Here is a 22,101-nt window from a genome sequence, read left to right as displayed (position 1 = left end):
GGAGCACCACCAGGAATATCTTGACGGCAACCATCCTCCACATGGGTCGTGACTGAGTTAAATTCAACATTAATGTTGAGAGTGTTATCCTTGAAAAACGTAGCTATACATACTGCCAGAGAAAGCTTGTGAGACATTGGTCTCTTGCCTACTGGGGGGATTAGATAAGTTCCTAACCACTTTAAAAGCTCCGTAGTAGAGTTTTTTGCTAAAGTGATTTGAGCTGTAAAGCAAGGAAAGTTAGCTTTGGAAATCAATGCCTCGTATGTGACAAGAAGGGTTTTAGGCGTGTCCTTCTCCTTAATATCTAGTTTGGTATGCCATTTCCTCTCTTGCCTAAGCTCTCTTAATTCCTCCGAGAACCATGACAGACTCTTTTCTCTTTTTTGATACCTCTCAGCCTTATATGAGCTATCTTATCTAAGGCTGCCACAAGCCACTTAGAGACCTCTTTAAGTGGGTGTTGAGTGGGCAGTAGCAGTGCCCTCAGCTGCTGTTTACGGCGCCTGTTGCATATTTTAATCTGCTGATCTTTTAAATTGGATTTGTGTTTATTGCGAGATAGCGATTCAGGCTACCGTTTTATTGAAACTCGAACGGGGCAAAACACATTAGTTGGCTCACCTGATGTGAGTCTGCACACTAACCGGGGGCTGATCTTGATCTCCTTCCTTCCGGCCCTGGTCCGACGCAAGCACCGTTGCCCGGAGGGCAAGGAAGGTAGAGACAGCCACTTCCGGTGCGCGGGGGGGGGGGGGGGGGGGGCGGGTAGCGGTCTAGTGCTCATCAGACCTAGCCGCTGCAAGAGATAAAAGGCACCTGGAGGCCGGGCCGCGCTGTGGTGAGTGGGCAGTGGCAGTGCCCTCAGCTGCTGTGTACGGCGCCTGTTGCATATTTTAATCTGCTGATCTTTTAAATTGGATTTGTGTTTATTGCGAGACAGCGATTCAGGCTACCTTTTTATTGAAACTCGAACGGGGCAAAACACATTAGTTGGCTCTACTGATGTGAGTCTGCACACTAACTGGGGGATGATCTCGATCTCCTTCCTTCCCGCCCTGGTCCGACGCGGTGACAAGCACCGTTGCGCGGAGGGCGAGGAAGGTAGAGACAGCCACTTCCGGTGCATGGGGGCCGGTTAGCGGTCTAGTGCTCATCAGACCTAGATGCTGCAAGAGATAAAAGGTGGATGCTAACTGGGCTGCACAGCAGACGAGCGCAGCGGGCGCGCCAAAGGCAAGCCCGTCTGCGCCCGTCTGCGGCAGTGCGGGGACCGGGCCAGAACCGCTGGACAAAATGGGGTAAGAGTGCAGTGGAGCGCGGATCAACTTCGTGAACTCTGCCCTACAAGCCCGATGGCATGCTACCATAGCTTGAAGGTAGAGGAGGATTTGGGTTGCAAGGAGTGTCCGTATGCTTTCGGTATGGCGCGGCGTTGAAGTGGATTCAATCCTTCTTGTTAAATCGCGGATTCCAGGTGAGACAGGGGGAACACTACTCTAAAGCGATTAATTTGGATCAGGGCGTGCCCCAGGGTTCGGCCCTGAGTCCGACTTTATTTAATCTCTATGTTTCCCCAGTGGCAAACATAGTCGAGGGATACGGAATGCGAATTGTGTCATACGCCGATGACACACAGCTGGTCATCTCGCTGTCACGGGCACCTGATCTGGCGGCACCCAACTTCAGAGCCTGCATGCAGGAGCTTGCCTCCTGGATGACTAACAACTGCCTGAAGTTGAATGGTAGCAAGACAGAGGTGCTCGTGGTGGGCCTTCTGTGTGGTCATCTGCTTGGTGGCCTCCCTGTTTAGGACCGGCCCCCATGCTGTGTCAACAGGCTAAGAACCTGGGCGTCTGGGTTGACTCGGACCTTACATTTGCACCACAGATTAGTCGTGTGGTTGGGGCTTGTTTAGGGGTTCTGAAAGGTATACGCAAAATCATGGACCTTCTCCCTACTGATGCCAGGGGGATGCTGGTGCATGCCCTTGTCACCTCACGCGTGGACTATGGCAATCTGTTGTACCTAGGTGCTACGGCCAGGAGCCTTGACCGGTTGCAGGTGCTGCAAAATGCTGCAGCACAGTTGGTTTTGAGGCTTCCCAGAAGAGCTGCCTCGAAGCCCACCCTGGAGGCTCTTCACTGGCTTCCGGTCAGGAAAAGAATTGTGTTTAAGGCCTTATGTACTTGTCATCGTATTATTGGAGGCAAAGTACCCAGGCCCATGCAAAGCCTGATTACACCCTACATACCGGGTCGTTCTCTTGGATCTACCGGGACTGGCCTGTTGGTGATCCCAAAAGTCAAAAAGGCCCGCATGGGTGGTAGTCTTTCCGGCTCCTGGCAGCGAGGAGTTGGAACAAACTCCCGCCTGAGCTTCGTCTGGAACCTTCTGAGGTTAGGTTCAGAGGAAAGCTCAAAACACACTTGTTCCTTCAATAAATGGGGCGCGGGTAGCTCAGTTTGGGGCATGTGGCTTTCACTCACTACAGGGCGGGGACACGCCGGTGTGCGTAACCAGGCGCTTTATAAGCTTCCATATTATTATTTCTCTGAGGATTCTAAGGGAGTAACAATCTTACTTGCAGATGAACTGAGGGCTGGAATGATCTGGATTAATTTAATTCTAATTTCAATTGGCTTGATGCCCCTTCTTTAGCGGCCATTATCCTTCTGGACCTCAGCGCCGCCTTCGACACAGTAAGTCACCATCTGCTGCTGTCGCGACTCCGGAACATCGGGGTAACCGGGAAAGCCATGGAGTGGTTGAGATCTTTTCTCGAGGAAAGATACTTTCAGGTGTTTGAGGGTAACAACTGCTCTCGCCTGTTAGCGTTACAGTGTGGGGTACCACAGGGGTCGTCCCTTAGCCCCACACTGTTTAATGTCTACATGGCCCCGTTGGCGGAACTAGTTGCTCCGTTTGGCATCCAGTTAATAAGCTACGCGGATGATACCCAGCTGGTGTTTTCCTTGCAACAAACAGATGCTCCCCCGAACAATCTGGCTAATTGTTTGGAGGTGGTAGTAAACTGGATGAATTCGTCTCAGCTCAGACTTAACGGAGGGAAAACCGAGCTGATGCTCTTAGGAAAGCAGGATATCCCCGACTGTTTAGCTTGGCCCACTTGTATGGGTGCCATACCACCACCCAAACCAGAAATAAAAAGTTTAGGCTTCTGGCTCGACAACGCTTTGTCCTTCGAAACACAAGCCAGAAAGACCTCTGCAGTTTGTCATGGGATACTCAAATCCCTGCGCAAAATCCTGCCCCAACTCCCTGAAAAAGCAAAGAAGACCGTAGTCCAATCCTTGGTTTTATCACAAATTGACTACGGAAATGCTATATACCTTGGGGCACCGGCATCCACTTTTAAAACCTTACAAGGATTTTGACTGGAACTAGTCGATATATGTCGGCGAAGCCAGCTCTAAGATCACTCCATTGGCTCCCTGTGAAGGAACGGGTGCAATTTAAATCCCTATGCATCACATACAAGATCATGCATGGAGAAGGCCCTTCCATTTTGGAAAATATGATAAGTCCCTACAAGCCCCAACTCAATCTCAGCTCGAGTGACCACAACCTGGCAGTCATTCCCAGGATAAAGCGAGCCCGCTCGGGCGGCCGGCTCTTTTCTCTGCAAGCAGCAAGAGAATGGAATGCCCTCCCATGTAACTTGAGGCAGGAACAGACCTTCCTTCAGTTTAGGAAGAAACTCAAAACCTTCCTATTCCCCAGAAATTAGCTTGCAGTAGGAATGTAGATCGGACTAGCCCAGGATCACCGTTGCCATGAGCGCTGGGATGCCTACGGGTAGCCATGCGCTATATAAGTGATTTTACAATTACAATTACAATTACAATTACAATTTAGCAGTTCCGGGCTAACACCCAGTTGTGGAAAAGAAAGAGTGAAACTAACCACGTAATGGTCCATCCAACTCAAAGGGAGAGTATCTTTTACATGAAGTCTGGTAGAGTTCCACTTTGGGTGGGCCCCACCAGTTAAAAAAAAATCAAATCTGGTTGGATCCAACAGAAAAACCATACAGAGCACCTGCCTAAGACTCGTGATATGGGTCACCAGGACAAGGAAATATTGGGTTTGCCTGAATGATGAAATTAGCAGGACAGCACATGGCTACTGTGCGACAAACTTTTCACCATGCACTGTTCCTTGTAAAATTGTGGTCCTTTAAAGCCAATCATTTAAATTTAATTTTCAGCTTACAACTCAGTTTTCCCCTTTTCCATTTTACAGTCTCAGTTGTTTCCTGTGTGGTTCTTTGGATGACTATAGTTGTTTCAAAGAAGTTGAGAGGTCCATGTGCTAAGGAGGAACACTGTGTACTTTCTGTTGGTCATTTTAAAGGTTTTATATTTGGGGATCCTTCACAGATGGAAAAATTAGGCGCTTACAGTACATGACTGCCATCACGACCTTAACATCATCTCCTATGCCGACGACACCCAGCTCATCCTCTCCCTTACCAAGGACCCACACACTGCCAAAACCAAGCTCTACGAGGGAATGAAGGCCTTCGCCGACTGGATAAGGAGCAGCCGTCTGAGGCTGGACTCTGACAAGACGGAGGTCCTCATCCTCGGACCCACCCCCTCAGCCTGGGACGACTCCTGGTGGCCGACCACACTGGGAACAGCACCAACACCCACCGACCATGCACGCAATCTAGGATTCATCCTCTACTCCTCCCTCTCCATGTCTAAGCAGGTCAACGCCGTCTCCTCCTCCTGCTACAACACCCTCCACAGGATCTACAAGTGGATCCCGACCGAAACAAGAAGAACGGTGATACAGGCCCTTGTCAGCAGCAGAGTGGACTACGGCAACGCTCTCTTCGCAGGATCCCAGCCAAACACCTACGACGACTATAAGGCATCCAAAACCCCTCCGCCCGACTGATCGTCAACATCCCCCGCCGCAGCCACATCACCCCCCACCTGAGAGACCTACATTGGCTCCCCTTCGACAAGAGGATAACATTCAAGCTCCTCACCCACGCACACAAAGCACTCCACAACGCCGGACCAGCCTACCTAAACAGCAGACTCAGCTTCCACACCCCCACCAGTCATCTCTGCTCCCCCAACCTCGCCCTCGCCGCTGTCCCCCGCATCCAACGAACTACCTCCGGTGGCAGATCCTTCTCCTACCTCGCCGCCAAAACATGGAACACCCTCCCCACACATACTGCAGACCCAGGACCTGCTCGCTTCAGAAGACTCCTCAAGACCTGGCTCTTCGAGCAGTAGCAGCACCCCCACCCCTCAGTGCCTTGGGACCCTCGTGGGTAAATAGCGCGCTTTACAAGAACTCTGATTGATTGATTGATGACTGTGGATAGTTAGGTTTATTTGTTGATGCTCAGTTTTGCAAACATAAAGGGAAGCCACTGCTGGAAGAAGAAAAATGTAGAGTGCAGAAAGCCAAATTGTAAGTCTCTTGTGAATTTTTAGCAGGTAATATCCATACCTCCATAAATAAATGTGTTGTAATGGTTAATTCCTCTCTTCTTTCTTTACATCAATACTCTCTCTTCTGTTCAGTCTACATGGCTGTATAGTGCTGTATGATGTAATGGAATGTTGGTGTGTGGACTGGTGGAGAGCGTCAGTTGGAGGATGAGAGGCTGAGCAGAGGGAGACTGCTCCTGGTGGGGCTATACTTCTATCTTACTTCAATCTTATTTCCATCTACCATCATCTTTCAACATCTACAATTGAAACTATTTAAGGAACTACTTGGAACTTACCACCTGGTCTACAGCTTGGATTATTTACTTAGAACAAAATGTCTAGGATTTGGTGGGCAAGTTTGAATCTAAGCACTCGGTGTGCATTGGTTTTGTAATTTGGGACAGCCAAATTATTTGATACTTTAGCAGCACAATGTAGACTGAAATTGTTCATTCAAGGCACCACTTACTTCTAAACTCACCATTAACTTGATTTTGACCTGAAGGCTTGTGTTTATTTTGGGCATGTGTAACATGTGTAACCTACATTTTCCTTTTGATAGAGAATAGCACATTTTCAGCTTTAATGTGTTAATTGGTGATGCATTGGCAGAACTGTGTGTCATTGGCATACGAGTAATATTTAAAGTTACGCATTGTTGTGAATCTGCTTTTCACAAAAAGGACATATCCTAACCACAACCCTCCCTTGGACAAAAAAAAACCCAGCACTTCCCCCAAGGCAAGGTAATAACACCAATCCAAATGTATGGAATATAACATGTATACATTTATTAATACACTACTTCAACAAAGGCAGGCCGAATGCATTAGTCATGGCAGATTCCCAAGTAACAAATAGATAATTGGAATAAACGATCAAAATAGGATGCAATATATACGTGGTAAGTGACTTAAAAGATCTTAAGTCTAACATGCCTAAATGGAAATTCAACAGACTGTCCCATGGATATAAAACACTGGTAGCCCGCCTAACCAAGGATAAAAACATTGTGATCCGTGGTAGCGATAAAGGGAGCAACATAGTACTAATGACTAAATTAGACTATGATAAAGAGGCTTATACCCAGATCAACGACAGGAACTGCTATGAACGTATTCTACCCCAAAAAATGACCACAATCAAAGTTGAATACCACAAAAAATTATCTGGATGGAAATCAGCCAACTTGATCAGTGGGGAAGAATACAAATATCTCAAGGTCGATAATCCTGTATTACCAATCATATATTTCATCCCAAAAATTCATAAGGATCCCCTCAAACCCCCTGGCAGGCCAATCATCTCTGCCAGGGGCAGTCTATTGGAACGGACATCAATTTATATTGATTATTTCCTACAGGGCTATGTACAAAAATTAAAATCATATGCACGTGATACTAGTGATTTTTTGTTGAAACTTAAAGAGGCAGATTGGAGACAGGGTGATTGGCTTATGGCCTTGGACGTAACATCGCTGTATACCAGCATATCCCACACTCAAGGTATGGAAGCAGTGAAATACTTCCTTTCTAGGAGATCTGAGGATTGTGAAGCCCATAATGCTATGTTATTTGATATGTTGAATTTTTGTTTGTCAAATAACATTTTTATGTTCAACCAGTTGATTTACCGTCAAATACAGGGGGTGGCAATGGGGGCCAGCTTCTCCCCAAGTTTCGTATGTTTGCACATGGGAGCTTGGGAGGAGCTGGTCCTTGAAACCACCTACCTGAATGAAATAAGGGACAATATTATTGTTTGGTTTCGTTTCATTGATGATTTGTTTATTATTTGGCGGGGTAACAAGGAGTCTGCTGAGAAATTCATCACTGAAATCAATGTAAATGAACTAAATCTTAGGTTCACTGCAACACTCAGTCAAAATGAAGTTACCTTTTTAGATACCGAGGTATATACTAAAAATAACAAACTGCATACTAAAATATTCCGAAAACAAACTGCTGGAAACAGCAGTCTACATGCTGCGAGTGGCCACCCAAGGCACCTCATAGCAAGCATCCCCTACGGGGAGATGCTAAGGATGAAGAGAGGATGCAGTGATCCTGTTGAGTTGAAGTTGGCGCAACAAGAAAGCAAAAAGAGATTTTTAGACAGAGGATATTCAACTACAATTGTGGACAAAGCTATTGCTAAATCGGACTTATTATCCAGGGATGAGTTACTAACAGGCAATTACCAAAAAAGACAAAAACTAACTGATCCTAACAAAAATGATTTCAGAATAATTACAGGATTTAGCAGACAGTATAAGGAGATCTATAGGATTGTCAATAAACATTGGCCATTAGTTATAAAAGATCCTATTATAGGCAAGAACTTGCCTACTAGGGTCTCTCTCACCTATAGCAGGGCACCTTCCCTGAGGGACCAGATTGTGGACACTAATCCTGAACCGATCAGAGGCAGCAGCTGGTGGCAAACAGGCAAAGGCTTTTATAAATGTAAAACATGCAAAGCCTGCACCCATGGTGTCAATACCAAAAGCTACAAAGATGGTTTTAGTGATACAGTTCACCCAATATCACAGGTATTGACATGTAAAACCGACCAGCCGGTGTACGTCCTACAGTGCCCTTGTCCATTGATGTACGTAGGAAGTACTAAACTCCCTGTACATCAACGAATTCTCCAGCATCTCAGGGCGATCTCAAATGGGGACAATACTTATCCTGTTGCCCGTCACTATCGAGAAGTACACCAAAGCAACAATAAAACATTGTCATACTTTGTAATAGATAGTGTAAATACAAAAAGGCGGGGAGGCGACAGAGAAACCAGATTGAGAAAACTTGAGACCAAATATATCCTCATGTTAAACACCAAGGCCCGACAGGATTGAACATCACTGAAGACTTATATACATGTTTACTGTAATTGATCTAATACTATAAATACCTAGGACATCACATCAATCCCTTACAACAATATGGGAAAATCTGGGCTGGGACAGATATCTACCCTAATTGTATCTACAAGATAACAAATAGCGTCCTTTTCAGGTACTGTAAAATGAATCTGTAGCTGCTACTTAATAGAAAAATAACAACGAAAAAAGAAAAAAAGTAAAAAAACAGTTATAAAAAGAGCAAATAAGGAAAATATAAAAAGAAAATATGTACTATATATACACAAATGAGAATGGTCCAGCTAAAGGGTCCTTATTCCTGATAAGCTGATTTGATCCATAATACCTTATTTTGATTTGTTTTGCACTATTTTTCACTTAAATATTTTGACATGGAAGTTTATAAATGTGTAACAATTGGATAATGATTATATGGTTAACTAATGTTTTTCTAATGGGTTGCGAAGAGCAATGTAATGAAGTGCCTCAGGAAGTAAACACATTTACATTTACATTATAAACCTGCTTTAAATTGCATTACCGATGTTATGATCTATCTTTGGATAGTTATCACAAGGGGGTTATTTTTGCCTAAATGCAGAAATTTCAATCAGGCAATCAAGCCTTGAAGCACAAGCACTTTAATGTAAATAATGTATATATGTATTAATGTAAAAATATAGATGTATAATAATAGTATTTATTCTATTTTTGTATATAGATAATTCAAGAGGCAGTTTTCTATTATAGAGTGATTTATATATTTTTGTATTTGACTCCTGATAATCAAGCTCAGATGATTTTTACCCACTATAGACCAAAGAGTATTTTACCGAGATATCATAAATTAATTGTGCTTTTGATTTGCCATCCTTTATACAAATGTGATAATTTGCTATGCAAGTCTAAGCGGAAAACATTTCTTCCATGTCTATTTTTTAACAGAGCATGTGATCAAAAACTTTTTTTCAACCAGTGGCTGTCTCTTTAAAAGAACGGCTCGTAATGATAGACACTGTCATGTGAACAAGGCTCCCAGGAGCCGAAACGTCATGCGATGTGCTTGCTCGAAATAAATGGATTTGCACATAATTGGACCGTGTCTGCGTCTTTGTAAGGTGTGGGAGGACGCCTCATCTTGTGGAAATCGTGCGTGGATTTTCTGGATACTCGGGGAAAAACACAGTTTGGATATAGTTTGGATATATATATATATATATATATATATATATATATATATATATATATATATATATATATATATATATATCCACACTGTGTTTTTCCCCGAGTATCACCCGGTTCAGAAACAAAAGAAGCCGCCACTCCAGTCACTCAGTTTTTAGGAAGCAGGTTGATTTATTTTCAGATTCTCTACAGCATACTTCACAGCGCAAAACCAACGCGTTTCGTGAGCTCCCCACTCACTTGATCACCGTGATCAAGTGAGTGGGGAGCTCACGAAACGCGAGTTGAAACGAAGCGAGTGTGTGTCGATATATATATATATATATATATATATTCCAGCCAAACACTCTCCTTGTTAGAAAGATATCCGGGCCACTTCGAGTTTGCAAAGCGTGTTTATTTCAAAACGGCTTTTCCTCGACGCGTTTCGCAGGTGAAACCGGCTTTATCACGAGAACGAGCAAACTGAACACCGTGCACTATATACAAGGTCAAATGGTATTAGCGTCATACCGAGGGCAATATACAACAGACTTAACGGTTTACACGCGGTCTGTGTTCAGACTTGGTCCAATAAACATTACATTTTTGTTACATTTTGTATTTACATATTAGAACATGACCGGTTTGAGCAACCATTTATCAACTTAGAGGGAAATTCGTCCCCTACACCGTAGTGTATTGGAAACCTTAAAGTATTCGTTAGTGAGAAAACAATAAAGTTAGGCAAAGCAGGCTAAAAAAATGTAAATGTGGATGGCGAGCCGTCAGTCTCGAATGACAAAAACTGATTAATCTAGCAGTCAGAGGATAAGCTACCCCAGGTGGGGAATACCGGTAAACACTTATCCCTGTCAGGCATGCGTTGATCTCAGTGCTAAACTAGCATACTTGAATAAATAAATAAAGTATCGCCCAAGTGGGCCAGAACCGCCATAGTTTCCCTAATGGCCAAAGTAAAGTTAGATAGAGCCCCTGTGGGCACAAAATACATTTTTAAAGGCCATCAACGTTGATTGATGCCTGTCTCCATTCTCAATCCGGCTAATCGAAGAAATCAGGTTATCTTCCAATCATACAGTTCAATCAAACGTGCAGTTGCTCAATAAAGTGCTGAACAGATTCCCATAATGTGTCACCACCACGTTCTGTAAATGTAAAGAAAAATAATCGAAATCAGTTTGTGACCATGGTGCAAGCCATAACATTTCAGTTCGTTAAAAACAGAGTTAAAACACGACATTTATGAGGCAACAATCAATAATTCAAGTTCACAGGCTAACCTAGATGTACGGTTAATTCTTCATGTAAATTGTGGCCACCTGGTTGTGTGGTCCTGTATTTTATTATAAGTCTGGATTCAAGTCTCCTCATATCCTTAATTCTGTCTCCTCCTCTTTCCCTACTGGGAACAGTTTCCAAAACACAGAATGAGAGTAAATTGGCATTGCCCTTGTGGTGTGTAGCAAAATGCCTAGCAATAGGGTATTGTTTGTCCCCATGGGTGATGGCCCGCATGTGCTCAAGGACTCTCTTTTTGGCTGGGTGTTTGGTACTGCCAATGTAATGGAGCTGACATGGGCATTTCAAAGCATATATCACATGATCCGTCAGACATGTGACATGTTTGGTGATCCTAAACTTGTCAGTTTCTTTGGACAACTGGACTTATATAAGGTTTTTACTGTTGCGGCAGGCTTTACATCTGCCACAGATGTAAAATCCTTGCACTGGAATCCTCTGACTAGTGTTCTCTGGTATGAGTGTTGAACAAAGGAGGTCTTTCAGTGACTTAGGTCTCCTAAAGGTCAGCTGGGGGTACTCAGAGAGTTCAGTTGCTAAATCCTTGTCCAGTGCTTTTCTCACTTCTCTAGATTGGGAATGAAAATCCGTGATAAATCTACTGGGTGTATTGGATTCAGACTCACATTCTTTTTCTTTCTCTTTAGGTTTAAGTAAACTGGACCGTTCCCTACTCTTCACTTTATCCAAAGCTTTGGATATGCATTTGTGCTTATAGCCTCTCTGTCTAAAACTTTCTGCCATAATGAGTGTCTCTTTGGTATAGTCGACCTCATTGGAGCAATTACGTTTGGCTCTCAGGAATTCTCCCATGGGGATGGAATTAATGAGATTGGCCGGATGACAGCTATGGGCATGCAGCAGGCTGTTGCCCGCCGTATCCTTTCTAAATAAAATAGTTGTCAGAACGTTGTTCTTATTTTCAACTTTGACATCTAAAAAGTCAATGGTAGTTGGGCCGCATGGCCCCCGGTTCTTTCAGGGTGGTGCTCCTTAAATGGTAAGCACGCCTCCAGCACCACAATATCCTTTGACTGTTCAAGGCAGTTTGAACAGTCAAAGGATATCGTGGTGCTGGAGGCGTGCTTACCAATTAAGGCTCCTTGTGTGCAGCTGAGGTCCGGGTACTCCTTTGTACGTTGGGTACTTTGGAGCTGGAATATTTACGCAGCGACCCATGCCGCGGAAGGAGCACCACCCTGAAAGAACCGAGGGCCATGCGGTCTTGACTACGGGCTGAGAACATGGGACAGCAGCGCATGGATTTTGCACGAATTCCACACAGCGAGGCCCATCCGTGGGCTTGAAATGTTACCGACTGAACATTAGCGCGACGTGAGGCACTACAAGTCCCATAAGTCCCATCCTGGGCTTGCATCTAAGCAAGAAGGGGTGTGGTGCCTCAAGCGCTCCTTCATAACTGCCAAAGCTTCTGAAGAGAAGTGGGGACACTTCAAAACGCGTCCGGCATCCAGGGCAGTTTGAACAGTTAAAGGATATCGCTGTGCTGAAGGCGTTCTTACCATTTAAGGCTCCTTGTGGGCAGCTGAGGTCCAGGTGCTCCTTTGTACGTTGGGTACTTTGGAGCTGGAATATATATATATATATATATGTTACCTACTGGCGGTCGCCAGTAGGTAGTTATAGTTAGGATTTTTTTCAATGTAAAATCTCAAAATTCTATTTGGAATAACTTTGGCGCCGGTTGACGAATCTGCCTGAAAATTTCCTCAAAATGGCCTTGTCGAGCTCCGGTCCTTCCCTGAAATTTTGGGGGGGATGCGTCAAGCGGGGGCCGAGATAAAAGGGGGATCCCAAAACGCGTTTTCCCCATGTTAATTTCCATAGGGCGGTCGACCTCACTTTTAGCCCGAACGGCTGAATGGATTTACACCAAACTTGGCAAAATTGTAGAGACTGGTAGCCCGATGTGCCTTTGCTATGTCTCAAGATATGTGCTCCAGTGGATTTTGAGTAATTTAGGTTCAAAAAAATATATATATCTATATGCGCGCCCCGGTATGCGCACCGGTCGCGACACGCGACTTGCGCGCGGAAAGCTGATTGGCTCTCGGGTGTCTGTAAACATTCTAAACAGTCCGGAGCCGCCGCCATCTTGTCTCTCGGTAAAATCGAGACACAAGAGGTGGCAAAAATAAAGGGGGGAATTGACCATAAGGGGGCAGGGTAGACCCCCCCTGACCCCCTAGGTTTGATGTGGGGGCCATAATTTTTTTTTTTTTTTCGATTTGCCCGGGGGGAGCGCCAGGTACGCGCACCGGGGAGCGGACCGGGGGGCGTACCATGGGAAAAAAAGAATGACATAGTTTTCAAAAAATTTAGCATTTTTTTATAAATTGGAGGTAGTTCTAAAAAGAACAGTTTTTTTGCTTCTTTTTTAGTTTTTAATTTTTTTTTTTACTTTTTCCGAACGTTTTAAAACATTTTTGGTATTTTTTTCAGGACAAAAACAAAACTAGGGAATGCAAAACTGCTCAACAGGAGCAAAAAAAAAGGGGAAAAATTAGGGCTTAGGGGCGCAGCGGTGTTCCTCCCTCTTTCGAACAATCAGGTCAACGCTCTGCTCCCCATAACATAGCAGTTGGTCACACTGCTTACAACGAAATGTAATATCAGCAAAAACAGGCTGAATATTTTGGGTCATCACTGCTGGTCTTCCTCTCACCGATGATGTTGTTGCTCCGGTGGAAGTGGAGGGGCAATCGGGTGGTGGATTGCGAGCCAGGGCCCTGGTGCTCTCCCGTGCAAAATTAATCGGGTGTTTCCTCTCAACATGCCTGAGTAATGTTGCATTGCCAAAACTATATTTCCGGGTGGGATTTCCATGTGAGAGAACAGTGTCACAAATTTTACACGTGACTTTTGCTGCATTGCATTTTTTCTCCCCCTCTAGAAAGGAGAAAAACTTCCAAATAAAGTGGTCCTTCACTTTTCTCTGTGGGGGGACCTCAGGCAGGAATCCATCTGAAGAGTCTGAGGACTGGTCCAGGGAAGGGTTCTGGGAACCAGACATGGTTAAATTTGTTTTTTTTGCAGGAACAGACAAGAGGTGTTGTCTCAGCAAAAGCAAACAGGTTGTGAGGGAAATGGGTGGGGTGTTTCCCTACTTGTGAAAAAAAACTCTTATTAACCAATGAAAAGTGTTATTTTCAGGGGCGCGTCGCGTAAGCGCATTGCGCGATCGTATTCGCTCGAGTGCTTCCGGGTGCGCTTACGCCGTGCGTATCACGCGGACGCGGCTACGCGATACGTCACGATCATGAGATTGGCGCTTACGGGACGCTCCCCGGTGCGCGCCCCGGGGCGCTTCATAGAACTACGCTTTCTGGGGCGCTCACCGGGGCGTGCACCGGGAGCGCTCCAAGGCAAAAAAAAATGGAAAAAAAAATAATATACAAAAAAAAATGTGGGCAAAATTGTAGGGACTGGTAGCTTGATCTGCGTTTGCTATGTCTCAAGATATATGCACAATTGGTTTTTACGAAAATTAACTTTGAAAAAAATATATATTGGCCTGCATTGGGCTATATATATGTTAGAGCCCAAATGTAGCCCAATGTAGCCCAATGTAGCCCAAAGATGGCCTCCAGAGACAAAAAAAAACCAAATTTAGCCCAAATAGCAGCCAGATGTAGGCCAAATACTGCTTAATGACAGAATGTCCCAGAGTGTTCTAAAGAACAACTAGAGCGCTAACAGTCTTACATATAAACTGAGACTTATAGTTAGGAATTAGCATTTAAAAAAACCTATGAAATTCACTGAAAAAACCATATGTTTCACACCAGTTATAGTTGGGAATTAGCATTTTAAAAACCTATTAAATTCACAGAAAAAAACAGAGGTTTCACACCAGTTATAGTTAGCTGGAAATTTTACTGACATAAAACCAATGAAATTCCCACGTTATAGTTAGTTGGACTCACTATAACTTGCACGTGTAATGCACTGCTGATGACATCACATATTACATCACTCATGACATGGTCAGTGACATCACTCATGACATCACTGATGACACCATCCTTGTGACAGAGTGACTGACCTCCTTTCACTGTAAAGTAACCCTTGAAACACATATTCAAAAATAGAAACTAACATTTACAAAAAAGTGGAGATACCTATACCAGTTACAACAACCAATTCAGTAATTCCACCATTTACATACACATCCACTCATTCACCAACAGTTCTATATAGTCAGTCATACATATACTCACTCATCATATGTAGTGAGACACAAATACATCCGTTAACACACCGACAGTCTTCCAAAACTTGCTCACACACATACTCACACATGCAAATAAACTATTGAACATCCATTTTTTTGCATATGCAGCTATACACACACTACCACCTTACTTCTAAGGAAACTTACACATACTTACTCTCTTAAACAATCACTTATAGAAACACATACTTATTAAAACAAGAACTCTTTCAATCTTTCACTCTCACATATACTCACTTATATACATCAATATTCACATATACTAGATTAAAACATATGTAGTTAATGATAAAGACACTAGTGAGACAGTCATTCACTTACTAACACATACATATACACACTCATTCACCCATACAGTCCGACACATATGCTGTCTTCAAAACACATACAAACAGTGAGTCAGTCATTGAGGCATCTATGTGCTAAGTAACACCCCCACCAAATCAAACAGACAATTATAAAGATACTAAAAAAACATCTAATAATCCATATAAACACACATGTAGCTACTCACCAACCCATGCAGCCACTTATACACAAAGTGAAACACTGATACATATATTTAAATATTTAAACATTACTCGCTAATATATGTATTCACTAAGATACACTTAATAAGCTAGTTAACCAATCATTTTTTTTTAAAAAAACATCCATTTAGACACTTATTTAAATATTTATTCTTCCATTGACCTTTACATATACATATATAAAACATATTTATTTTTCAGAAAGGCACACATTCACTGGATGGTGTCATCAGTGATGTCATGAGTGATGTCACTGACCATGTCATGAGTGATGTAATATGTGATGTCATCAGCAGTGCATTACACGCGCAAGTTATAGTGAGTCCAACTAACTATAATGTGGGAATTTCATTGGTTTTATGTCAGTAAAATTTCCAGCTAACTATAACTGGTGTGAAACCTCTGGTTTTTTCTGTGAATTTAATAGGTTTTTTAAATGCTAATTCCTAACTATAACTGGTGTGAAACCTATGGTTTTTTCAGTGATATATATATATATATATATATATATATATAGCAACAAATGGAAAAGGAATAAGAAAACAGTGGCAAAGAATAGAAAGAAATAGAAAAGGTGTGGCTTAGGAACACCTCACCGACTGATTCAGCACCATTCTGCCAGCCCAAGCTGAGTGGAGTCCGGTTCTGCAGCCTCGACAGGGGTTCAGTCAGGACACAAATTTATTCGCCGTCCACAGTAATACGTCTATTCTGTGGTGAACTTCCGTTTAGCCCGCGGAGGCCCCTAGCTTACATACCATTTCTAAGTGAAACAAAGCTTCTAGAAAGCCTCGCCCCTTTCTCATTGGAAAACCAGGCTGGCTCGTACTAGTCTTTGTCAAGGTCAAGACAGTGGCTGGCCAAGCCTCTGTATTTTGGCTTCGAGGCGGAGTTTGTAGATTCCACAGATAATATCCAGTTCCCTCTGGTCAGTGAGGTGCGAAAAACAAGTGAGGAACAAAACATGCCCTCCCCACCTTGTGAAGCACAGAAAATGGCGACAGTCGAAAAAATTGAATCAGTTCTGCAAGCGCTGTCATGCACATAAAGAAGCTTAAAGCAGAGCAAAATTAGAAAGCAAGGTGACATAAGATCATGTCAAAGCCAATAGCAAGCACTGCTGTGAAGCAAGATAAAGTTAAAGAGCAAGATTAACTTGAAAGCACGTCAAAGTCAATGGTAAGAGCTCATATTAAAAGGTACTTTTCTATTTCATAATTGTCCTCACTAGGCAGGTATATATTTATATTTTCCTACATTAAGGCTAGAATAAAATAACACGCTAAGGTCCGTTTTAGATGGTGATGGTTGATGGTCATCATCAAGTACCCAACCACAAGAGTGGCTTATTCATAACAATTGTCAGAACCATATGTCATTGGTGGAATACAACACTAGTGTCTCAGAGGTGGACAGAGATCAGATATAAAAGTAACAAAAGTAATGTGCTGCGGCTGTTGCTGTGTTTATGAAGTTGAGTCTTTTCTGATATTTTTGTGAAGTTCACAGAATGTCCCTAATTGTCAGCTCGAGGGTTATTTTTTAAGAATCATTTTTAAGAATCTCTTCCTTGAGAGCTGGTGGCCAGTTGCTTCTTTTGTTTCTTGCTTCTTTGAATTCAGCCTTTGAGTAAGTAAACATAGTTATATGTAGAAACCAAGAAGAAGTGATATATAGGAATACACATTGAAAAATAGGAGCTGGCATATCAAAATAATGCACTTATTTGTTGAAAGACCTTCAAATATTTAAACTAAAAACATTAGGGCAGTGACCTGTTGGAAAATGATATGCTTTCCAATCGAAAATGTGCTAGAAGTTTGTCCCAGAGAATATGAAAATAACATTCACTTAATGTTGCCTTTTAATACTGTAAATAAAGACAGGGCAACCCAATAATCCCCAAGGAACTGGGTAAATATGCAATATATGAAAAGGTACCTTGAGGAATTATTTCCACTATTAATTATTAATTTTCACAAGCCATCAATATGTACACTCAATCAAATAGACATCGGAACCATGGTATCGATCGTTTATCAACTTTATATCATGTATTATATAAGAAACAGTTAATAATTTGCAACAAAAATTGAAAAAGGCAACACAAACCACACTATTACAATCAATATCCTTCCGATAGTGTGTTATACTGTTGGTATTGTATGTATTATAGACATATATACATAACGTGCTCCTGAAGTCTCAGTCAGCTAATTCCACAATTTTTGACCAAAATGTTGTAGTTCTTATTTATAACCAAACCAAAACCAAAACTGAAGTCCTTGTAAGTCTACACTTAGTACACTTAGTACGATATGGTAAACAGAATCAATTCAGCAGGGTAGTGAACAAGAAACACCGACTGTTGATAATTCAGGTGTGAATACTGAAAACATTATACAAACATAATACAACATACTTGAATGCTACTAACAAATATGTTCCTTTCTCATGACTGCTCTTGTATGGAAAAAATAATCATTTTCCTTTTGTTTTAATTCAACAGGTGACAGAGCTACAAAAAGAAAAAGTAAAATTGGAGATAGTGGCAAATACACTGTTAAGACCATTCAAAGTAAAGCCTCATCAGGAAACATCGAAGTAAATATGCTCCCCAAACCAGAGATGGAGACAAACTCTGCAAGCCTGCTGTGGCCAGAAAGTAATCCGAGAAATGAGCAAGAAAAAAGTACTCTACAAGAAAGCAGTTTAAAAGACAGCACAAATTCCAGCATTCACAAAGGAGCCAGTAGCTCAGACAAACATAATGAACATGAGAGTAGTTTGTGCAGTGCTAAAACATCCATGAATGAAGTTAACCCACAGCAAACCTGGGAACCACATATGTTTGCTGAATTTGAGAAACATTTCAGACAGAATATTAGTCTCACTGAGTACCAGCGAACACAAACGGAGTCATCCCTTCAAGAGAGTTATTTTCAATGTGCAGAATGTGACAAAACTTTCAGTCAAAAAGGGCATCTTATTTGTCATCAGAGAACTCATTCTGGAGAGAAACCATATCACTGTACTGAATGCAACAAAAGCTTTAGTCTCAAGCACCATCTTGTGGGACATCAGAGAACACATTCAGGAGAGAGGCCATATCAGTGTACCAAATGTACGAAAACCTTCAGTTGGAAGGACAGTCTTCGTAGACATCAAAGAATACATACTGGAGAGAGACCTTATCAGTGCATAAAATGTAACAGAAGTTTCACTCGGAAGGAAGGCCTTATTAAACACCAGAGGGCACATACAGGGTGGGTAGGTGTGAATGAATTTGGATATCAAACTTGGAAAAACCTACCCCAAGACTAAATGCATGACCCAGCCTGCAATAAATGTACAGAAAAAAAATTCTTCACTATTGGTATATTTCTACTAATATTTCAGATTCTTTGTCTCCTCATATCATTTTTTCTTGTGTAAGTGTTGGAATTATAAAACAAAAACATACTTGAAATAAAAATGCTCAGTGGCTGGGCAAAAGCCATTATGAAGTAGATATTCAATACGAGAATAGCAGGCATGCTCTTAAGATTACTAGCATAGCTTTCCCTGCATAATGGAAGGAATGATTACTTACTGTTAATCTGCAGTACTCAAAATGTACTAAGTGAGGTGAGTATCCTTAACCATCCTTCCCCAAAACTCTTTCCTCCTTCAAGGTGTCATTATAAACTTCCTTGCTCTGTTATGAAAGTGATAAGCCATGCAGTTTGTTGTTTAATTTACCTAAGAAATAAACGGGAAGGGAAGGATCGTGGCAAGGTATATGTAGACTTGTAGTTAAGATTACCATCCTAGACAGACAGTCTAAGGTGGCTACAACCACCCTAAGACATTCATCCTGTTACTATAGGTTGCATCCCTTTTCAATGAATAGCTCCAGAGGCCAGTACACCCCATCACCAATTTATAAAAGTGTTCAAATGCTTGTGGAGAAACTGAAGTGTAATTATAATAAATGTTCTTGTATTACAGTTGCTAATTTTCTTTAGCCATACTCTGTGGTTCTATACAGAAGTTGAAAGTTAAATATCAAGCTAACAAATAAGCTTTAGAAGTTCAAAGGGGATTTCCTTATTAAAGATTGAAAGAGAAAGTGTATTACCCCTAGCAGCAGAACCTAGAATCACACATAATGCATCAGATCGCCTGACTTAGACTACACAATCCAAGTGGGCCTGGTTTATTTTTAAAGTCTGCAGATGGTGCTCGACTGAAAACCAAGACAACAAACCAATTGCCAATACTGATCAACAGTTTATGCCACTTTGGAAAAAGGCGCAAGATCAATGCGGCCATAGGCTAAACAATACCCTTTATTTCAATAGCACATATTCTTTTTTTATTTCATTATTTGCAAAAGGACACAGTAATACATTATATACACCAAACAGTTTGTAAAGAGTTTCCATGACTGGGAACTATCAAAAACCAAAAGGATTTTTTTTCACACCCCACTTCTTTCCACTCTCGCTCAAACTCTTACATTCAGTCCAAACTCTTCATTCATCCTACACATTCAACATACACCCAACACTATACCCGTCCTAAGGGCCATTTGGTTCAGTCTCACAAATCGTGATAGGCCCCAATACACAAACCAAACCAAGCAATGGTTGACACCCTAGTTCCTTGTGCACACTGTACCCTCCTAAAATATTCACAGTTTTATAGAACGATTTTATAAATGTGCACAATACAACCACCAGATTTTAACAAACAATTGTTTGATAAAAAACAAGGTTCTACGCGTTTTGAACCCCCTTGTTCCCTGGGTTTTCATCAGGACCCAAAACCAAGCACCAGAGTAGACACGAACAGAGATTCTTTTTATTGATATGAAGCTGGATTGGAACAGTCAAGCAAATCCTCGGATACTTTTGAAGTACTATTTTGTCTGCAATAAAAGTACGATCAGTTAATGTTCGAGCAGTGTGTCACCCGCTGTTATCCTTCAAAAAACAAATTGACACACAAATGGCTGCTAAAATGGGCTCATTAGTAATCAAGAAATTGAATGGCACATCTGGCTATAGCTCAAATGGAAATTACTGAAGGGTGTGGTGGGCGAACAGTAAGTCCCAGTGCAGCACTTGCGAACCATAGTTACTTTGCGATAGTTTCTCAAAATGTCTTAATAGTCCAAAAGTCAACATATCAGTCTGGCACAATTCCGTCAGGCGATAAGTGTTTGGAAAGCTGCCAGTTTTTTTAAGTAAGTAAGTTCTTTATTGTTTAGGTTACTTAAAACCATTACAAAAAAATGCATTAAAACAAGTCTCCACAAGAAAATTAAAAGAAAAATATAAAATAACAGTGCTTAAAACCAATCTAAAACGAGGGGGACATATTGTTCATAGCGGCTGATTGCTGCCCGTGAATTCCTCTTAGCCAGCTACCTGGCATGTTTGTTTCCGTTCTGCTAGTTTCAGGAATTTCACCAGCTTTCCATTTAACGGCGGAAGACCAGGATCGAAACAAGCAAGGACTGCTTGTCTGCGTGAGCGGATGCTCAGTTCGTTAAAGGCTGTTTTTAACAGAGCTACACTCTCCTCATTCTGCTTCGAACAAGTACATAGTAGATGCTCTAAAATCTTAGACCCCTGTTCCGCACAGCCGGCATCTGATCCCATAGTTCGTTCTCAGCCACGGTGGTAAGTGTGGAATGGCAGGTAGGATCCCTAGCCTATATTTAAAAAATAGTTCTTTTGCTTTCTAGCCATATCCCAGACCAAAATATGTTTGGAGCCCGGGAGTTTTGTATGTGCACAGTCATCCAGGCGTGATGCCTGTGAGAAAAGGTGGCTTTATCCACCACATGCGAATGTCTTTTTAAGCTTTTGTTCACTGCGTGCTTAAATTGCGCATGCGATAAGGGGATCTCCCATAGTTCTTTCAGGCCTGTGATGATCAGGGACTCCTCTAAATACTTTTTCGCAGGTGTTCTCGAGGAGCTAATCAGGTATTGCCAGAGCTGTTGATTCAAGGTATTTTCTGGAGAATTCCTTATTTTGTGCCAGCACTTTATATATGACCCTCTTCGTGCAAGCGTTTGGCTCATCAGACCAAATTCCAAACAAATCTGTGCTTGTGACGTGTAGGATGGCAGATTAAAAAGGAGTCTTTAGGCCTTTGATATGGTTGTGTCTAAAAGTTTTGCGTCGGTACCTCTTAGAGCCTCGCTGCCATACGTGATTGTTGACTCTATTTTAGTTTTAGCCACTCAAAGCAGTGGCAGTAGAGTCTCACCTGTCAGATTGGACTTTAGCTGTTTCAATGTCATGGTTATTAACAGCCCTTTCCTCTTAATGGCCTCTAGTTGGCTTAGATAGCGGCCTCCTTTATCAACTATGATCCCAAGATATTTATATTCCGAGCAGTTGGAGATTACTTTTGTGCCAAGGGACCAGGTGTGCAGCGTTTTGTTCCTGGTTATGGACAAGACTTTAGTCTTGTTGA

At 42.2% G+C, this 22,101-nt stretch overlaps 1 protein-coding gene across 2 annotated transcripts in view; it reads left to right on the top strand.

Moving 5' to 3' along the window:
* LOC147729619 (uncharacterized) overlaps positions 1-19,126 on the top strand; it is a 148,841-nt gene extending 129,715 nt beyond the window's left edge. For both annotated transcript variants that reach the window (XM_086954498.1, XM_086954499.1), the window contains one exon: positions 18,137-19,126. In XM_086954498.1, coding sequence (XP_086810624.1) covers positions 18,137-18,951 — 815 coding nt within the window. In that variant the 3' untranslated portion in view covers positions 18,952-19,126. The remainder of the gene's footprint in view (positions 1-18,136) is intronic.
* Positions 19,127-22,101: the final 2,975 nt, after the last annotated feature.

The sequence above is a fragment of the Lissotriton vulgaris genome, chromosome 2_1, assembly GCF_964263255.1.
Source record: "Lissotriton vulgaris chromosome 2_1, aLisVul1.2, whole genome shotgun sequence".
Lineage (NCBI taxonomy): Eukaryota > Metazoa > Chordata > Amphibia > Caudata > Salamandridae > Lissotriton > Lissotriton vulgaris.
The sequence above is the reverse complement of the archived record's forward strand: the minus strand, read 5'-3'. Positions and strand labels throughout refer to the sequence as shown.